The sequence below is a fragment of the Rattus norvegicus genome, chromosome 7 (genome assembly GCF_021556685.1).
Source record: "Rattus norvegicus strain SHRSP/BbbUtx chromosome 7, alternate assembly SHRSP_T2T, whole genome shotgun sequence".
Taxonomy (NCBI): Eukaryota; Metazoa; Chordata; class Mammalia; order Rodentia; family Muridae; genus Rattus; species Rattus norvegicus.
In genome coordinates, this window is record NC_141540.1 from 125,245,655 (window position 1) to 125,265,618 (window position 19,964).

Genomic DNA, 19,964 nt, shown 5'->3' on the forward strand with positions numbered 1-19,964 from the left:
CTACCATAACATTAAGAAACAAAATCCTTAGGAAACCATTTACAGGAGGTCTGAGGGATTATTAACTAAAAACTAGGAAACGTCGCTGGCAGAAATTAAAGCCCTAAGCAAAATGAGAGATGCTGCATTCATTTAGCCGAAGACTGGGTCTCACTTAAGCATTAGTTCTAAATGACTGTTCTGTTCAACGTCTCTCCTGCCATGGTCCCAAAAGACTTTTTTGTGGAAATTGATGGAACCGGTCTAAAACTTGAGTGGAGCTGCAAAAAGACTAAAAATAGCAGCTCTGCTAGATGCTCTCTGAGAAAAGGAATGTTCCAGGGAGCATTTCAAATGTGGCCTCTGTACCCGGGGAGCTAAGTCTTTAGTTTTACTTAATTCTAATAAATTAAATTCCAATCTCCACATGCCTCCAGTGACTGGCTGTATCGAAGAATGCAGACCAGAATCCCAAAGGAGCTTGAGCCTGTGCTTGCAGCCCAGAATGCAAAGCTCGCTGTGCAGTCTTGGTGATCCAGTCCACACCATGCAGGCATGAAGGGGGATACAGACTGCATGCAGTCATCTGGGTTTAATGTTGTCACCAAGGCTGAAGACACAGGAAGTCCCTCAGTGAGGGGATTGACACATCCTTCTGCACAGGAACTAATCCAAGTCAACCCACCTCATGTCATACACAAAAAGCTCATTTGAGATGAGGCATGAACCTACAAGTAAATATTAAAACTTTACTGTATGGGAGAGAGAGATGGCTCAGGGGTTAAGACTGCTTCCTGCCCTTTCAGAGGACCCAAGTTCAAGCCCCATCACCCATGTCGGGCAGCTCACAACTGCCTGTAACTCCAGCTTAGGAGATCCAATGACCTCTTCTGGCCTCTCTGCACACATGTGCACATAAACACACAGAGACACATAAATGAATATAAATATTTAGAAAATAACAAAACTGTATTCTGGAAGGTATCAGAGTATTCTTTGTCCTGGATATTGACAAAACTCTCGGATATGGGATGGGCCCTAGAGAAATTTCTGGATCTTGTGTTCTTCATGTTGACTGGGCCTAGGATACTGGTACAGTTGCAAGTGAAGGATTTCTCCATGTGTGAGTTAGGAATCCCAGAACTATAAAGAACTACAAACAGGTGTTGAGCTCTAGTCAGTAAGATACATATTATAGGACAGTTGTTCTCAACCTTCCTAAGGCTGTGACCCTTTAATACAGTTCCTTGTGTTGTGGTGACCCCAACCATAAAATTATTTCATTGCTACTTCAGAACTGTAACTTCGTTACTGTTACGGAACGTAATGTAAATATCTGATAATATGTGACCCTATAAGGGCCCATGACTCACTGAAGAATGATACTCCAGACTCAAATTGTATGTAAATGAAAAGAGTGTTTTATTCTGCAGAAGTCCAGCACTCTGGGGTCTCCCCATTACTAGAATAGACAGACACTCAAGTGATCTGGGAATCTGGGGAAGGTGACCTCTCCGTTAATCTGTTGGGTCCATCTCTACAGACATTCCATTACCTGGGTGTGGGGGCTGGAAACTTGCCGGAGAGGTCTGGACACTGTCACTGAGGAAGTCTGGAAACTGCTGCGGACCCATTGTCCTTGCCTCAGGCCAGGTGACTGGGACGTTCATCTGAGTGTGAAGGCTGGAGCCTGGGTGTTTTTGTTTTGTTTTTTTCTCTATTAAATTGACTTGCCTGGCTTGCCTGGACTTGCCCAGTTTTTAAGCCTAGCCTCCTTAACTGCCGATCTGAAGTCTGTCATAGAATCAGCCTGGCCTTCTCAACCCCTGTGGGGATTGTGGTCCATAGGTTGAGAACCACTGTTGTGCGGTCTTAGAACCAAGAGGGCTGACGTCTTCATCTTTCTTTAGCACAGATGAAGCCATAAGGCAGTAAGGCAGATGGAGTAGAGCTACACAAGCAAACCAGAGCACACGCAAAATGGCGCAGTCACAGACACTCATAATCAGTCACCACACTCGAGTCCTAAATCCAACGTCTCCATCACCCTATTCAAGGCTCGGGGAACATTCCAGAAGAGAGAGTGGAAAGAAAGTGAAAGTCAGAATGGACTGTTCCCGAAACACTATCTTCCGGGTGTGAAGTGACCGCTGTGCTCCTGAATTCACAGCAGCTGGGATGACCTGCAAGAGAGCCACATCTCAAGCCACTGACATCCCATCGCATTAGGGAAAAGGCTCACCCAGGCCCCCCAACAGCTAACGGAAGTTGGTGTTTGAATGGGGAGAAGGATGTTTTCTTCAGTTGTACAGTTACTGGCAAGATGTTCTTGAGCCTGTAATGACCCCTTGCCCATGTTCCTACAAGCAACCCTAGTGAAATGCACTGGGTGACAAAAAGAAAAGAATGAATAAAAGAAAATAGAATGGGGTTGAGCTGGGAAGAGAAGTGATCAGCAGGTGGGGGGTGTGGGAATGTAATCAAAGCCCTTTATACACATGTAGGAGATACAGTAAAACCCGTTGCTATGTACGACTCATACTTGCTGATGTGAAGGGCTGGGACCAGTGGAGCCCTTGGGATATTGAGGTTACATCATAGGGAGCTGAGCATCCCTCAGCTGTAACCCAGGGATGCCAGCCCCTGCAGTGCGTCTGGGAGATGCACATGTGTGTACCCACTCAGACCGCAGCAGATGCAGTCAGAGCAACTTCACTCTGGGTTGCTCAAATGGCACTGCCCACCCAGAGCAGATATGAAGTTGGGAGACGAATGCCTTGGGGAATATGGGGGAGAGCTTGAGCAATCCTATTTCGTTGTAGATGGCAAGAAATTCTCACCAGTAAATATTGTTTTATAAGAGATCAAACATCTGTAATAAAGTATTTTTAAAAAGAAGATTGCCAAATTAAAAACAAATTAAGGTGGCTGACAGACCACCATAGCATGCCTGTGGGATGGAGCCTTCAAAGCAGTGATCAGAGCACTCCTGGACACTGCCACCCATGTTCTTAGATCCCACACACAGGAAGTAGAAGGCTCAACGCTGACCTCAGTTCCAACCTCCAAGACAACCATCGAGGTGCCACTTACCAAGCAGGGCGGGGAGAGCTTGGCTGACTGGAGGCATCTAGAGCTTTCTGCCCCATATAAAGGCTCTGTATTGTAGCTGTGGTCACGCTAGCGGGAGCACGTATCTGTCACCACACACACTGTGCATGTCAGTTCCAATAGCTTCACAGTGTGTAAACTCCAATTTAACTTTTTTAAAAGAAGAAAAAAAAACATATATCACCAGCCGGGGAGGAATAGCCACAGGGGAATAGCCATGTTGCGAATTCATTATCTTTTTAAAGTAATGTTTTAAACAACAGTAAAGTGTGTGTGCTACGGAATCCATTTTATAAGAGTATACAAACGATACATTCAGCAGCTGGAGAGATGGCTCAGTGGGTAGGAGCACTGAAAGCTCTTCCAGTGGATCAGGATCAATCCCCAGCAACCTAACAGCGGCTCACAACCATAGGGAACTCCAGTTTGAGGACTGTATGTTCAGCTCTGGGGTATCCAAAGCCCTCTCCTGGCCTCTGAAGACATTGCATGCGTGCGGTACACACACATACCCAAGCACGCACTCAACATACACATACTAAAAACTGAATAAATCTTCGAAACATTTTAATGGTATACCCAGAACATCCCTAAGCTGGAAAACATGATTTGCTTGTCCCTAAGTCACTAGGATTTAAGGCTAGACTGTTTTAATAGCTTTTCCTAACTGGAATATACCCCAAGTTCAAGGCTACGGCCCCAGCAGCTGCACAGGTCTCGGTGTTGGTGCCAGTCCTTCAGGCCATGTCTGGAACCTGCTGCTTGCACTGCGAGGCTGTGACCCTCCCTGCTCCCGGGGATCCTTGGCGGATACTGGTCCACGAGGGCAGACGGAGCAGAGATACGGCCGGTGCCTCGGCAGTCCTGTGAGCAATATTTACAGTAACGACGACACCTGAACAAGCTGCAGGGAGTCAGATCAACTTTACTTGGGGTGATTCAAGCCTTATATAGTTTGGGGGACAGGGAGGGGTAGGAGGATCTGGGATGGGCAAAGGTCGTTAAGGCTTAAGGTACCAAGACAGTTCATTAGCACGGGGAAGCATTTCAGGGCTCTCGGCTGCTAGCTGAATGATTCTTATCGGGAGAAAGGAAGTTAAACCTGCAATCTTAACCAAGGGTACATGACATTCTGCAGGTAGAGGAGTGTGGGATTTTTTTATCAGACAAGGTCAGACAAAAGGGGTAGGGGAAGCCCTGCCCTTGAAGGGAGTCCTCCATATTGCTCTGACCTCAGAAGGCTATCTGGTCAATGGTAGACTTCAACCTCAGTTATCAAGGCAGCATGCAGCCTCTCCCCTCACACATCAGTATACACACCTGCTCCAGAAAGAGTTATCTGTGAGATCCAGGCCTGGCCAGGCACTGTTCACTATCAGCTTTCAGAAGGACCCCAGCATTCAGCAGGAGCTCAGCACACATGTGTCAGTGGGGCCATTTCTCACTCAGACCCTGGAGCTCCTTCCAGACGGTCTGGGAGACTGGCCCAGCAACTATGACACCACTCTGCCACACTGCCTTCCTGCCCTTAAGCCCCTTCCTCCCTGAATCCACACGCACTGTTCCTCTGCTGCTCCAGTCAGTAACCCACAGCTCCTGAGTTACCAAGTGGTATTCATACCTGGTTTACCGAGGAAGCTCAATTCAACAGGAATATATAGAAGGAAATTCAGCCAAATGAGGTCTAGGGCTTCTGTCCCCTCCCAAGTCTAAGGTTCTGTGTTACTTCTATATTTAGAGCAGTCTCTAAATATAATACCTGCCTATGATCAGCTTAAATGAAATACAGAATGTGGCTGGGTCTCTGTGTCTCTGGGGTCTGGCAGGGCTATGGCGTCCCTCTCCTGATGCTACCTTGTGCTTTTCCTTACACAGCCACATTCACTCAGGAGATGAGATCAGCTTTAGAGTAAGGGGTCCAGCAACAAGGATTCCTGAAGAGACAGTGGCTTCTCCTGCTGTTTCCATAGCTCAGGACATCCGAGGGCACCTGGAGCCTCCCAGGCCAACTGGCCTCTGACACTGTCCCACCCCAGTGCTTTGACACCTGCTTTCCCATGTGTCCTGCTCTGGAATCTTCTGCAGTGTGTCGGCCCCTGGTTTCAAGTACCTTCCTCGTGGTAGTAGATATCCTGAAAGATGGGAAGTAGAAGGTCAACTAGAAACCAGGAAGGGACCATCCTATGCCCTTCTCAGGGGTACCTTAGACCAGTGGTATCTGCACCAGCCGGAGCATGCCAAACACAAGAGGGGCACAGGCTGCTGATGCTGCAGTAAGAGAAGAAAAGCCCACTGGGAAATGTTGCCATTGTCTTAGTTAGGGTCCTCGTTGCTGTGATGAAACACTGTAACCAAAGCAACTTCAAGAGGAAAGGGTTTATTTGGCGTTCACTTCCATATCACTATCATTCCATATCATATCACTTCCATATCATTATCAAAGGAAGTCGGGACAGGAACTCAGGCAGGGCAGGATACCTGGAGGCAGGAGCTGATGCAGAGACCGTGGAAGGGTGCTGCTCAATGGCTTGCTCAGCCTGCTTTCTTATAGAACCCAGGACTGCCAGCCCAGGGATGGTATCACCCACAATAGGCTGGGTCCTCCCCAATCAATCACTAATCAAGAAAAGACCCCATAGGTCTGCCTAGAGCTGGGTCTTGGGGAGGCATTTTTTTTAAATTAAGGTTTCTTCTTCTCAGATGACTTTAGCTTGTGTCAAATTGACATAAAACTATCCAGCACAGCCATCATAGAAAACACCACCATCTCAAGAGGTGTGAGTATGGGAAAAACCCTGAGTCAGGTTTATGAATTGAAGAAGTGTCGAGATCTCAGGATGGTGTCGTTAGCTCAGGTTTATTTGATGAGGCCCTCCACGATAGTCATTTTTCTGTTGTTGTGATAAGATGCTCCAACTAAAAACAACTTATGGAAGAGTTTGCTTTGGCTTAGAGTTCCAAAGGGAGAGGCCATTGTGAAGGAGAGAGTGGGCAGCTGGAGCAAGGAGCTGACAAATCACATCTCTGCCCACAAGCAGGAAGCAGAGAGCAGACTGGAAGGGGTGGGGCTATAAGCCCTCAAAGCCCACCCACACTGACACACTTCCTCCATCAAGTCAGCACCTCACAGGAGTCCCACAACCTCCCAAGTAGGTCAACACACCAGAGTCCAAGAGTTCACATACTTAAGCCTGCAATGGCTTTGCTCTTTCAAACCACCACAGTGTATCATAGACTATGGTTTAAACAGCAAACATTTGTTTCTCAACACTGTGACAACAGGGCATGAGGCATTTTTTAGTAATTTATTCTATGTGCATTGGTGTGAGGGTGTCAGATCCCTTGGAACTAGAGATACAGATGGTATGAGCTGCTATATGGGTGCTGGGAACTGAACCTGGGTCCTTTGAAAGAGTAGGCCACTTTAACCACTGAGCCACCTCTCCAGCCCCTAGGGTACAGATTTTAACATTTGAGTTTGGGGACACACTTTCAGCCTACTGGAGATGGCAGTATTAGTAACTCGTTGATCGCTACAGAGGAACCTATGCAGGAAAAGAGGCTCCTGCTGTCCACCACAAACTAGAGATGCCACTGCAGACTGTGGATGGTCTGAGAAACTGTGTTCCCCATGTGATCAGAGGGACTGCAATGCTGATCTCCGAGCCTGAGAACAAGGTCCTGTTGACAAGGGAGAGAGTGTTGCCAGGAAACCTAGCTAGTAGTGTTGTTGTTACAGCATGGTTTGTAAGAAAGGAAATGGAAAACTGTTACCTTTGCAAAGGAAAGAGAATGTTTAATCCATGTAGCCAGTCCAGGGAATGAAATGTTATGTATTGGAAGTAATTTTCAAAGATAATGTCAGGTCTTCTCCAAGGCCGGTTCTCCTTACCTGTTAAGTGGGTCAAGAGGGGTATGGACAGATGACCACACAGAGTGGGATTGGGGTAATGCAGGCTTCCCCACAGTGCTAGGCAGACAGCTGTTCTGGCCTGGGCTACGTGACCCGAGAGCCGCCATATCTCCGTCTGCAGTATGATCACAGCTGCCTTAAGCAGGCCAGGCGCTGGGGGACACTGTTGGCAGAACCTCTACTTTTGAGATGCACCATTTTGTGGAAAAGACCCAAGTTCAGTGGCAACATAAAATATTTGACAGATGAAAGGCTAAGGGAGGGGCTGCCAGGAAAAGCCTAATCAGGTCAGGGTGAGTTCTAACAGTAACCTTGAATCCGTGTCAGTGTCCTTGGAACGAGAACAAGACAGGCTGTCCAGGCCTGAGAGGCAGGAGAGGGCCAAGGCTGGTCTAAAAACTGGTCAGTGTCAGACCTGGGCAGTGGGCAGGTGTGGGCTGAAGACAGGTGGGCTGACACAATTTCTGCTGCCTTGGGGACAACATGGACAGACAATAGGTAAGTCAAAACCATCAGAGGGTCCACTAGGCCAAGAGGAGGAACCCAGAGGAGGCACCACGAGTCACATGATCAATGGTGTGCTGGCCCAGGTCCCAACAGCCATGGTCGCCAGTATTCACCTAAGCCAGATAGAAGGATGACTTGGGACCCACATACCCTTATACATCTGCTGTCAAGTCATAGGGGGTGGCAGGCCCTTGCACATTTTCTGGGCACTGCTACCTAGAAAGCCACTAAGCACTATGAACCTGTGTATAGCAGAGGACACCAATCAAGCAAGAGGTGAGACAGCTGGTACAAACTCTTACTGGCCAGAGTCATAGACACAAGGTGGCAACATGACAACCAGGTCTGCTGTTGACTAGAGCAAGGGAGCCACCCAGCCTCTGATGCCAGGGTTCTACAGTTACCCAACTCCATCAGCAACCTTCAGAGCAATGGTGCCCCACCCCAGGCTACCCCTGCCTCAGGGTTTCTAAGAGAAACCATAGAAATTGTTTTAGTGAGAACAGATAAGAACACATGAGGTGGGAACCTTGTCTGAGCTCAGTATAAACACAAAAGCAAAGTTGGCCAGAACAGGGCAGGCAGGCCTTGGAGCAGGCCGGGCTCTGTGTGGAGCTCACTCCAGGGAAGGACTGCTGTATGGTGGACACATATCAAATGACACACCAAATTAACCCCAGGAAGGACTTTATAAACAGGAAAAAAGACCTGAGGCTCCAAGCCTTGAGAGCCCCAGAGGCTTTGCAGTGGGTCAGGACTGCCTGTTCTTAACCCTTCGTAGCCCAGTGGCCCTGCTCTGAAAGACCACTGTCTGTGTGACACTGTGGTACTTCCCTTCCTCTCATCAGCAGCAGTTATTTCCTCAGAGGTTCGCCAGTGTCACAAAGACCAGGGGCAGGAGCAGTCTGAGCCTCCTGCTATCTCACGGAAACCCGCCAAGATGGAGCCAGGCCACTATTTTGTTTGGAAAAGCTAAGCTTTCGTTAAAATATAGAACTTGGGATTACAGGTCCTTGGTTTCCCTTCATGGCTTAAATGACATTTGAAAACTGTGACCCGGCATAGGCTGACAAAGCCTACATGTGGCAAGGGATCCTGGAGCCAGAAAGATGATCTGAGCAATATGGCTGCCATGGGATAGGCTATGTGGCGTGGATACCCATCCCATGGCCTGCTCTGGGATTGCACCCACTCTATAGGTCATGTTCTGGTCTAGACTCCAGAGACACGGCTGACAGAACCACCCTCCCAGAACTGTGTGAGGTCTAAACACTGTAACATGGACCCTTCCACCTTACCTGAGCCCCAAGGCTTCGTAGTATGTCTGTCTGTATAAAGTGACGTCACAGTAACCCCCTCCCAAGACACTGCTGTGTCCCAGCTATCCCTCCCGCCCTAGGCAACGGCATGGCAGAGCCGGGCACTGACTGCCTGAGTGGCCCAACTTTAGTCACACCCCAAACAAAAGCCCAGAAACACTTATAGCAGGTTAGTATCTTTAATTACATACGGAGTTCTTACAAACTGGTCAGGCCCATCAGTGGAGCAAGGACAGCGGCAGTCTGCAAAAGAGGAAGTGCAGTCACTGGGTGTAAAAAGACTCACAGCGAGCTAGGATGGAAAGATGCAACTAAAACATGGAGCTGCGGTCCTGTCAAGTCAGGGAACTCGGCCCTGGGAGAAGACCCTGAGTCAGGAACACTTCCCCTTGCTGGTGGCAGTGCAACAGACACAGAAACTTCTGAAAACCATTTTGTCTGTAGGTAGAAGTCTCAGAGGGCCCCATTTTCACTAATCCAATAATCCCACCTTAGAGACTCTATCCCCAGGAAGTCCCTCTGGTTCCTTCCTAGGAGGAAAACCTGACACTGTCAGTATCTGAGAGTGCCTGCCAGCATCGTCCCTCTGCCTGAGGGGAGAGTTCAGTCACTCAGGGTAAGGTTGGTGGCACATCGAAACAGTGTTGTCATATGTACATGGTGGGGTCTACAGACAGCACCACGGCTGTATAAGAGGCAAAGAAAGATGAGGCTGGGGACAGAAAGGAAACATCAAAACTCTGAATGTTACCATTTTCTTTCCCCTCCCTGGTCCAGCTATTGACGGCATTGGGTAGGGACTCCTCTCTTTAGTTCTACCCTCTGTGCTGAACCAGCTGCCATTAAGTCCAACATGAGGGCCTAGAGAAATGTCAAAGGTGGGGACCTCCCAGACACTGGGGAGCCTGCCTGTTGCCCAAGCTCCAGCTATCACGTCTTACTCAGAGCCTCATTTCAGGGTGTCCTGGTGAAGCTCCTGATGGACGCTTCCCAAGCAAAGGGCCAGAGAATGGTCTTCACACTCAGGCTACACAGCCGAGTGTCTGCCACCCAATACCCTGACCCAGTGTGTTCCAGCTAAGCCCCAGGCCTGCTCCCTAAGTCACCCTGTGCCCATGCCAGCTTCTCCACTGCCATTCATTCCCCCTGCAAGCTGATGCCCAGGGCATGCTCACCCAGTAGTGGCTCTGTCCTCTGCAGCCACAGGCGCCTGTCTCAGGCCAACCCAGATTACTAACACAGAGGACACACGCCTTGTCACCTACTCAGCGGGAGGAAAAGGAGATGGGTCTTCGCTGTTTCCTCAAAGTCAGTGTGTGCTTTGGGACATGGAGATAATCCCAAGGTCACAGAAAACACTGGCCAGGTCCCAGTGTCAATTAGACGCTGAACACAGTGAAGCCCTACTTACCAGATGAGTGTCAGTAACAGAGTCCGGAGAACAGGCACAGTACTGCCACAACTTTCAATGTGGAGCTGTGCAACTCCTTCACACAAACTCCTCCATTCCCCTCTCCCTATTGCCTTCTGAGCTCAAGAAACTAGAACCTTAAGATATGTACAAAGCCTCCCCTCCCAGTCTTCCTCAGCTTTGAGGCCCAGTTATCACAGTCTCCCTCTGGAGCTGCATGGGCCTTGTATCTTATTGTGTTGGCTGGGGACTAATCATTCCCTGACAGAGCCTCAGCCACAGGTCCTAAGTGGCTCTTCCAGATCCAAAGTAGAGGGCAAGCCTCAACCCTCTCTCATGTGCTCCAGGCTCCAAGCCACAGAGAGCTATGGAGGTGGTCCTAAACAGGGGGCATCACCACACTGGTCCCCTACACACAAGCATCAAGAACAGAACAATCTCCAAGCCAATGCCACCAGAGCGGCAGTAGGGACCCACAAGGGTGGAGTGGCAAAAGAAGGTAAGGAAGCCACACCTGGAGACAGGCAGCCTGCATGGCTCTGACTAAGGTGGCTTGGGCTCCAGTAACTACTCAGGGATCTGAAGCAGAACCTAATGCAAAGACAGCCAGCACCCAGTGACCCGAGGAGCCAGGACAGGTGACCTGCCTCTCCGGTGGGTGGGTCTCTAACCCCAACTCAGAAGGCCACAAAGAAAACTTTCAGTTGTTGCCTGCCTCCACAGACACCTCCCCCATTTTTCTGGAGCAGCTGTAGCTTCACCTGAGGACCCCTCTACCGGAAGGACATGAGACTTAGCTGCTGGGGACAGGCGATACTCTCGAACCCTGGGAGTCTTCCACCTGCCTATAGCACCATGGTGCCAGCAGGGTGCCTTGGTCTAGGCTGTCAGCAAGGCTGCTAGGCTAACAGAGTTAACAAGAAGCAGGTGGCCGTGGGCTGCAAGCCCAGCTAGCATCGAAGACTCCTGGCCTTGCAAAGGCGGCTGCGTTGGTTAGAATCAGTCACTCTTCCCCATGACAGAGGAAGTCTCTGGAAGAGGCCAGATTCCAGGCCCCAGCCTCTGGGCTCCCAAGAGGAGAGAGATGTCTTTTGGTGGATTCAGAGGCTTTTTTTTTTCTTGTGGTCAAGCCAAGACCATGCAGAGGAGGGCAGGAAAACCCAGGAGAGGTACCCATCTCTCCAAGGGGCCAGGTGGGTATGTAAACACAGTTCATTTGGCATTGAAATGACAGATATGTCATTGTCCAGAGGCTTGGCTGAGTCTGATCGTTAGGTCATCCTCCTGTGAGGCTTTGTTCCTTGGAACTGCAACGCATATCCACTCGAGAACCAAAGCAGTTGGCCACTCTTCGCCAGTTCTTCAGACTGGGGCAGGAAGAAGCCAACACACCCCACTAAAAATGCTCAGTGTCTCCCAGAGGAACTGGCCCCCAGCCAGTTTTTTGTTCTTGGACAAAGCCTAGGAGTTAGGCCCAGGAATAGAGAGTGTGTTGTGTAGGCTCATTGGACCCCTAGAGACAGTGTGGGTGGCTGAAAGGTTGAGGAGAAGCCACGTGGCACCTGGGTGGGAAGGTGGAGGGAGTCTGTAAAGAGACAAGGCTTATCATGGAGCCACATGGGCAGGAATGAGTGGGCATCTGTGAGCCTTTCCCTGGAAATCCAGGCAGCAAATGGAGTCCCCAGGGTCCCCCTCAGTCTTCTAGAGCTGAGGCAGGAATGTTAGGAATCCATTGCCTCTGGCGGCCTGATGGAAGTGCCCAGGGTTCCAGGTCCACAGTTAACTTGGCGGATGAATGCTGGACTTCCTTAATGCCATCAGAACACGGCACGCATGGGCAGAAGTGAAGGCGTCTCCTGCAGACACGAGAGAAGAGAGGCTGGCGGGATGTCTATGAAGGAAGAAACCTTCCCAGCAACAGCAGTGGAGTACACTGGAATGCAGGCCTCCCCCCAACAGAGGAAAGTCTCCCTGGGACGTAGAGTGACTTCCTGGCCATCTTGCAAAGTGACCAGATATGGACAGGCTGCTTCAGGTATACATCAGCCGGCTACCGGGCCAAGCTGGCTTCTTCCTCTCCGGAATGTTCAGGCGCCCGTAGGAAGTACTCCAGAAGCTGGGTATCCGTAAGTTGAGCTTGCAGAGGTGGTCAAGCCTAAATGATTCCTGGGCAGGCACATGTCCAAGAGGCTGTGTTGTGATTGCTAGGGAAGCTGGGATTGCAAGCAACAGAAGGGGGAGCATGCATAGAATTGCAGGTAAAGCTAGCAAAAACGAACAAACAAACAAAAACAGCGCACAGTAGGGTGGGTGACCGATGCAGATGGCAGGATGGCCTCCCGTAGACCAGAGAGGTGGGAAAGGTGCCTCAAACAGGGCAATGCTACTGTATTGACACTCTTCTCAACAACGGAGTCTAGCTACCTGGGCGGACAAAGACTACCAGGGTGGTGGCAGGTCCCTAAAGGTTCCGGCCGCGAGTGGGCAGGGCTGGTGCGGGACTGGTCCCGTTGGAGGCTGGATGTACCGGGCAGGGTCCTGTGCCAGCTGTGGCCAGTTGTCGACACAACATCTGCCGCTCACGCTCACGCTCCCTCACCGCCCTATTGGACGCAGACGTCTTCCGGATTTGTGCTCTACGTGAGTGCTTCAGCGGGGGCTTGTAGGTTCTGCGTAGCTCAGCCAGAAAACCCTGGTAATTGTTTCTCAAAGGGCTGTCTGGTTGCATGTGGGGGATGGCCCACTTCTCAGCCTCCCCAGTCAGACGGGATACCAGGAAGGCCACTCTCTCGGCTTCACCGGGGAAGCGGGAGGCTTGAAAGATCATGAACCTGTCCATCTGCATGAGGAACCCTGCCAACTGGCCAGGGTCTCCTGAGAAGGGTTCAGGCAGCGAGGTGGGCGGTGTTGTCATGGGCCGGGTCCCATTGGAGGTGATGGCAGAGATGGGTGGAGTAATCTGCAGAGCGCCAGGGATGCGAGCTCGGGTGCGCAGTAGAGTTAGCTCGGCCATCACACTCTCCAACATGTTGGTGAGATTGGCCTTCTCCGCCCTCAGTGTGGAGGCCTCGCGCCTCAGCGCAGAGTTGGTGAGGCGCAGGGAGGTCAGAGTGTCAACTACGTCATCCATCTGAGCGCTGGCACCAGGGGCAGAGGCTGGGTTCTCTGTTTTGGAGGTCTGAGGTTGGACCATGCTGGCCAAAGTCAAGCCACAGAGAGCTGGAGAACCAGAGCGAAAGACCTTGGGTGCTGAAGCAGGTGTGCCCAGGCAGAGTCTACGAGGACAAGCCTGGGGACGCTGGTCCTGTCCTGGACGCAGTTCCTCTCTGCAGGCTTCGCAGAATCAAGGTGTGGGCCGCTGGCTGGACCTGCTCGGGCCTTGAAGGATGCTCGAGACGGATCTGCTTAGCCCTTGTAGGATGCATAGGCTGGACCTGCCCAGGCCTTACGAGATGCGCTGTCCTGCGCCGCCCAGACTTTGCGGGATGCACCTGCCGGAGCTCGGGCTGCGGATGCCCACGGGTGCCATGCGATCACCCGCGCGAGAACAAAGGCGGCGGCACCTGGGCTGGCCCGGGCCGGGCGGCGTTTGTACCTGTCGCTCCGCCGCTCCCTCCGCTGCCAAGATGGCCCGAGGGTCGAGGCCGCGCCCGGCCTGCACGTCACGGAGGCCGCCGGAACTGCTTCCCGGGCAGGGGCGGCGGGGGTGGCAATTCCTGTGGGGCTGGCTTGGCCGGGTCGCGGCGCTGTGCTGCGCGGTCACCGCGCGGTCTTTGTGCAGGCGCGGCGGACTAGACGGCCGCTGGGAACCTGGCAACCAGGCCAGGGCCTGCTGGTTGCCATAGAGACCGCTCGCTCTCGGAGCAGCGGCCGGGACCTTGTCTTCCGGAAGTGACGCACCTGCGCCTTTCTCAACAGCCTATTAGCGAGGAGCGTGGTTCCTGCCAGTTGAAATCTTGGAAAGATTAGCTTGGAAATTAGATAATCTTGGAAAGATTAGCTTCTTTCTGATTCTTCCCCAGGCCGCTCGCGGAGCCTCTCGGAGACGGTATCATTTTTAAAGTGAGATTGGTTTTTCTTGCTGTGACTTGAACGCCATTCACATGAACTATATGACCATGGTAGCAAATCTTGACAAGAAGATTTTTTATTTTAGGCTTTTTGTTTGTTTGGTTTGGTTTTTGTTTTGAGGCAGTCTCCTGTAAGACAGACTGGTCTGGTACTCAGAAAGTAGATGACCTTGAACCTCTCCTGCAGGGGTTCACCGCCTCACCAGATTAGAATGGTTTTTTTTTTGTTTTGTTTTGTTTTTTTTTTTTTGTTTTGTTTTGTTTTTTGGTGAGGCAGGGTTTTATGTTACTCAGACGACTGACTTTGAACCCACAATGTAGCCAAGGATGGCCACAACCCTCCCATCCTTCAGTTACCACCCTCCAGTGTGCTGGGATTACTTGCTCTGAGTGGCATAGCCTTGGATAATGCTGCAGGTCAAACCCAGGACCTCATGCCTGCAATCACGCCACCACTAAGCTGAATCTCCAGCCCTAGAAGTCTTACAAAACAGATCAGAAGCCTTTCATTTCCCCTCAGTGTCCTACCTGCACATAAAAAAAAAGTCTTGTTCAATAGTCCACTATTTTCCCATTACTATCCTATTAGGAAACATTGGTTTTTGTGCCTTGTAGACAATCATATCTCCCTAGTCACATTGAATTTTGAGATTTTCCTGGAGGAGATAATTCAGAATCGTGACTTTCTGATATTGCCTAGGGCTTCACTGAAACCCTGTGCTATCTTTTATTCCTGCCTGCCCTCTTGAGAGATGGCCAACTTGTGCATGCTGAATTTTATGAGCATAGTTTATGTGCATCCCAGCCCCCTCCTCTGACAGTTGTTCCTCATGGTCCGTTCCACACTGGGATGTACTGGGAGAGAACATCTACGATGTGGTCTAGGAAGCAGGAGTGGCTGCAGGTGGGAGACAGACCTGGGATAGAGATGATGTTCATTTGCTCTCTAGTATTTGGTCTTGGGGTGAAGGATGGCAGCTGAGGGTGTCCACACTTTAAGAGTGTTATGAAATCTAATGCAGGGCTCATGAGGGGTACCTGGTAAGAGTGTTATGAAATCTAATGCAGGGCTTGTGAGGGGTACCTGGTGGGCCCATGCTAAGGCGCCCCCCTAAGAAATCATGCCACAAGACAGACCCGGTATAAGAAGGTTTATTTGGGGGAACAGAGGGGAGTGAGGACCTGGAGAAGGGGTAGAGGAGGACAGACAGGAGCACAGCCTTGAGGGCAGAGCAGGGGGACAGAGAAGGGGGACAGAGAGGCCGGCCAGGAACACATGGGAAGGAGGGGGGAGCTGTGGTAGCAAGCAGTCCTTTTATACACTGCCAGGTCACCTGCACCTGGCAGCAGGGCAGGTGACGATGTCTTTATTAGGTTCCCGGGAGGAACCTAGCAGAATCACCTGTAAGCTAACAGAAAGAACACTGGTGTGCCCTTGCTCCAGACTGTATAGTGTGCAGCCATCTAGAACCCTCCAGAGCATGAAGCAAGAGAGGAGGCCATGAGTTCAAAATAAAAACGGTTCTGGATTGTACACACACACACACACACACACACACACACACACACACACACACAGTGTTTGTAAGCATACTGAGCATCCCCTTGGGACTCAGGCTCTCAGAACCACAGTGGCACCTCCCAGGTGCCTGGATGCTGTGGGCTACAAAGGGGCCGCAGCTCAGCTGTGATTTACAGTGTAAATCTGAGGCTCCCCTCACCCCCAGTGCCTTGAAAAGGAGTACCACATGTCGCTGAGAAAGTTCCATAATAGCCTCACTCTTCAGTTCCAAATGAAGAAATTTTGTTTCATTGAGCATGTGCAAGCAAAAATAAAAGAGGCAGCGGAGAGACAGCAAAGCATCAGTAATATCGGTGCTCACTGCACCCAGCACCGGCCCCTCAGCAGCCTGAATGAGAATAGGCCAGGGCAGCAGCATCAAGGATGGCTGTACTGGCTGGTTTTGCGTGCCAACTTGGAGTTATCACAGAGAAAGGACTCTTCCTTGAGGAAATGCCTCCATGAGATCCAGCTGTAAGACATTTAGTCATCAAGAGGAGAGGGCCCCTTGTGGGTGGTGCTGTCCCTGGGCTGGTAGTCTTGGGTTCTATAAGAGAGCAAGCTGAGCAAGCCAGGGGAAGCAAGCCAGTAAGCAGCATCCCTCCATGGCCTCTGCATCAACTCCTGCCTCCAAGTTCCTACCTTGTGTGAGTTCTTGTTCTGACTTCCTTTGGTGATGAACAGCAATGTGGAAGTGTAACCTGAACAAACCCTCTCCTCCCCAACTTGCTTCTTGGTACTGATGTTTTGTGCAGGAGCAGAAACCCTGACTGGGACATTGGCAGTGAATGCCCTACCCAGCACTTACAATCAATGAGCTTCCAAGTTCCCACTCCTACATAAGCCTTTGTGCAAGCCATTCGGTAAACAATAGTAACTTCTCTTGGGCACAGTTTGCCTTCTAGCTGTCCTCTGGGTGCAATGATTGTAAGATCCTTAGCTACTAGCCAGAGATCCTTAGCTAGAGGCAGGGACCAGATTGCCCTAGGACAGGGAGTTTTAGAGATCCCTTTAAATGGACATGCTAGGGTCTGACACAAAGGAGTCCCCCTCTACTCTCAGAGTCAGTTTTCAGTAATCTTGAACAGCACGTGATAATTTGCCAATAAAATGTGCATTACAGAAAGTAGAAGGCTCAGCCTAGTTTTGGAAATGATAAACCATGACATTTGCTTGTATTTTGTCTCATTTCAAAGAGTCTATAAATCATAGTCCAGAAAAAATGTAGGAAAACAAAAGAAAAATGCAAAGACAGTTTTTTTTATTTTTGAAACTAGACTATGTAGCCCAGGCTGCTTTCAAATTTCTTGCAGGATGCCTCGAACTTCTAATTCTGCAGCCCCCACCTCACTAGTTGCACAATTACTTTTGGAAAATAAAAAGTAGGCCCAGGTGTTGGAGGATATTTGATCACATTGTGATCCCTGAGACTGTGAACTGGAAAAACCTGTTTCTTGTTGTGGTATGGCTCAGCGGTAGCACCCACCTTTAACCCCCTAACCCTGAGAGCTTTCTGTAAACAAGAGCTAAATAAAGCCAATAATAGGTCAAGGGGTGGCAGAGCAAGCAACCAGTTGACAGGGAATCAACATAAGAAAACCCAGGAAAAACCACTCTAGAAATCAGTTTGGAGGTTCCTCAGAAAATTGGACATTGTATTACCTGAGGACCCAGCTATACCTCTCCTAGGCATATACCCAAAATATGCTCCAACATACAACAAAGACACGTGCTCCACTATGTTCTTAGCAGCCTTATTTATAATATCTAGAAGCTGGAAAGAACCCAGATGCCCTTCAACAGGGGAATGGATTAAAAAAAAAGTGGTACATCTACACAATGGAGTACTACTCAGTTATCAAATTCATAGGCAAATGGATAGAACTAGAAAATATCATCCTGAGGGAGGTAACCCAATCACAGAAAAACACACTTGGTATGCACTCATTGATAAGTGGATATTAGCCCAAAATCTCAAATCACCTAAGATACAATACCACATGAAGCTCAAGAAGAAGGATGATCAAAGTGTGGATGCTTCACTCCTCCTTAAAAGAGGAAAGAAAAATATTCATAGGAGGGGATATGGAGGCAGAGTTTGGAGCAGCGACTGAAGGAACGGCCATTTAGAGCCTGCCCTACACGTGTCACATACATATACAGCCACCAAAACTAGATAAGATTGATGAAGCTAAAAAAGGCATGCTGTCAGGAACCGGATATAGATGTCTCCTGAGAGACCTAGCATGTCAAATACAGAGGCAAGTGCTAGCAGCAAACCACTGAACTGAGAATGGGACCCCCATTGGAGAAATTAGAGAAAGGATTGAAAGAGCTGAAGGGGCTTGCAACCCCATAAGAACAACAATGCCAACCAACCAGAGCTCTCAGGGACTAAACCACTACCCAAAGACTATACATGGACCGACCCATGGCTCCAACTGCATATGTAGCAGAGGAAGGCCTTGGTGGGCATCAATGGAAGGAGAAGCCCTTGGTCCTCCCAAGGTTGGACCCCCAGTGTAGGGGAATGTCGGGGTGGGGGGATGGATGGGGAGGGGAACACCCTTATAGAAGAAAGGGAGGGGAATGGGATAGGGCACTTATGTCCAGGAAACTAGGAAAGGGAATAACATTTGAAATGTAAATTAAAAAATCTAATTTAAACAAAAACAGGGAAGAGAAAGGAGGGTCTTTGACTTGAAGGGTATTTGAGAAAGCATTGAGGAGGAGAAGATTGTTTTCCTTCTAGGATGTTGGTCAAGTGGGAAGGTCATTTGGCTGCTTTCTCTGCCTCACTGAGCTAGCAGGCTTTCACCACAGCATCTGGCTCCTGAGGGTTCATTTGGTAAATCAAATGTTTTGGATTTAAAAAAAAAATTACCCAGTGCCTCATGTGTGTTAGGCAAACTACTCTACCAACCTGGGCAAGCAGTCTGCCAACTTAGGCCAACACTCTACCAACTTGGGCAAGCAGTCTGCCAACTTGGGCAGGAACTCTACTAACTCGGGTAAGCACTCTATCAACCTGGGCAGGAACTCTGCCAACTTGGGCAAGCATTCTGCCAGCTTAGGCAAGCACTCTGCCAACTGAGTTCTAGCTCAAACCACCAAAACTGAAAGAAATTTAAAAATAAGAAAAGCAGAGGGAGAAGGAATGGCCAACTAGTGACCGGCCCAGCTTGAGACCCACCCATGACGTGAGAGAGAACTGGCTGCCGAGACTGTTAATGATATCCCTCTATACCTTGCAGACAGTAGCCTTGCATAACTGCCATCTAAGAGGATTCACCCAGCAGTTGATGGAAATAGATACAGAGACCCAAAGTCAAACATTAGGCAGAGCTTGGGGGATTCTACAGAAGATGGGGAGGAAGGATTGAACGAGCAAGAGAGGTCAAGGACACCACAAGAAAACCTACAGAATCAACTAACTCAGGCCCATGGGGACCCACAGAGACTGAAGCGCAAAACAGAAAGCACACATGGGACTGACCTAGGCCCCTACACATGTGTAACAGTTGTGTATCTTGATCTTCACGTGGGACTGACTCCTAATAACTAGTACATGGGCTGTGTCTGACTCTGTTGCCTGCCTTTGGATGCCTTTCCCTTAACTGGGCTATCTTGCCTAGCCACAACAGGAGAAGCTGCACCTTGTCCTACTGCAACTTGCTATGCCAAAGCTGGTTGATATCCATAGGAGGTCTCCCCTTTTCTAAGGAGAGAAGGGAGGGGAAGCTATACTTGGGTTGTGAAGGTAAATAGATAAATTAAAAACTCAAATTAAAGAAAGAGAGGGGGAAGGAAGAAAAAGACAGGAAGGAAAGAAGGAAGGAAAAAAGGAAGAAGGAAATAAACAAACAAAGAAGAGGAAAGTCCTTGGGTTTGGTTCAGGTGCCGGAGCTGCTCTGAGGACCCATCTGATGTTCAGTGTCTGCTGTGAGAGCAAGAGGAAACACAGACACAGACGGCTGAGTTCTGAGTCCATCCTTCTGTGTAATAGGGATACAAGGGTGGGAACAGGGCCAGGCTATCTTTTTTAAGCCAGAGGTAAGAAGAGAAACCAGTCATTTCATGGGGGTGACAGCAT

At 49.7% G+C, this 19,964-nt stretch overlaps 1 protein-coding gene across 1 annotated transcript; it reads right to left on the reverse strand.

Moving 5' to 3' along the window:
* Window positions 1-8,994: 8,994 nt before the first annotated feature.
* Window positions 8,995-14,080, reverse strand: Rtl6 (retrotransposon Gag like 6). The gene is given in 1 exon segment (NM_001399726.1): window positions 8,995-14,080. A coding segment is annotated over 1 exon segment (732 nt). The 5' UTR covers window positions 13,434-14,080; the 3' UTR covers window positions 8,995-12,701.
* Window positions 14,081-19,964: the final 5,884 nt, after the last annotated feature.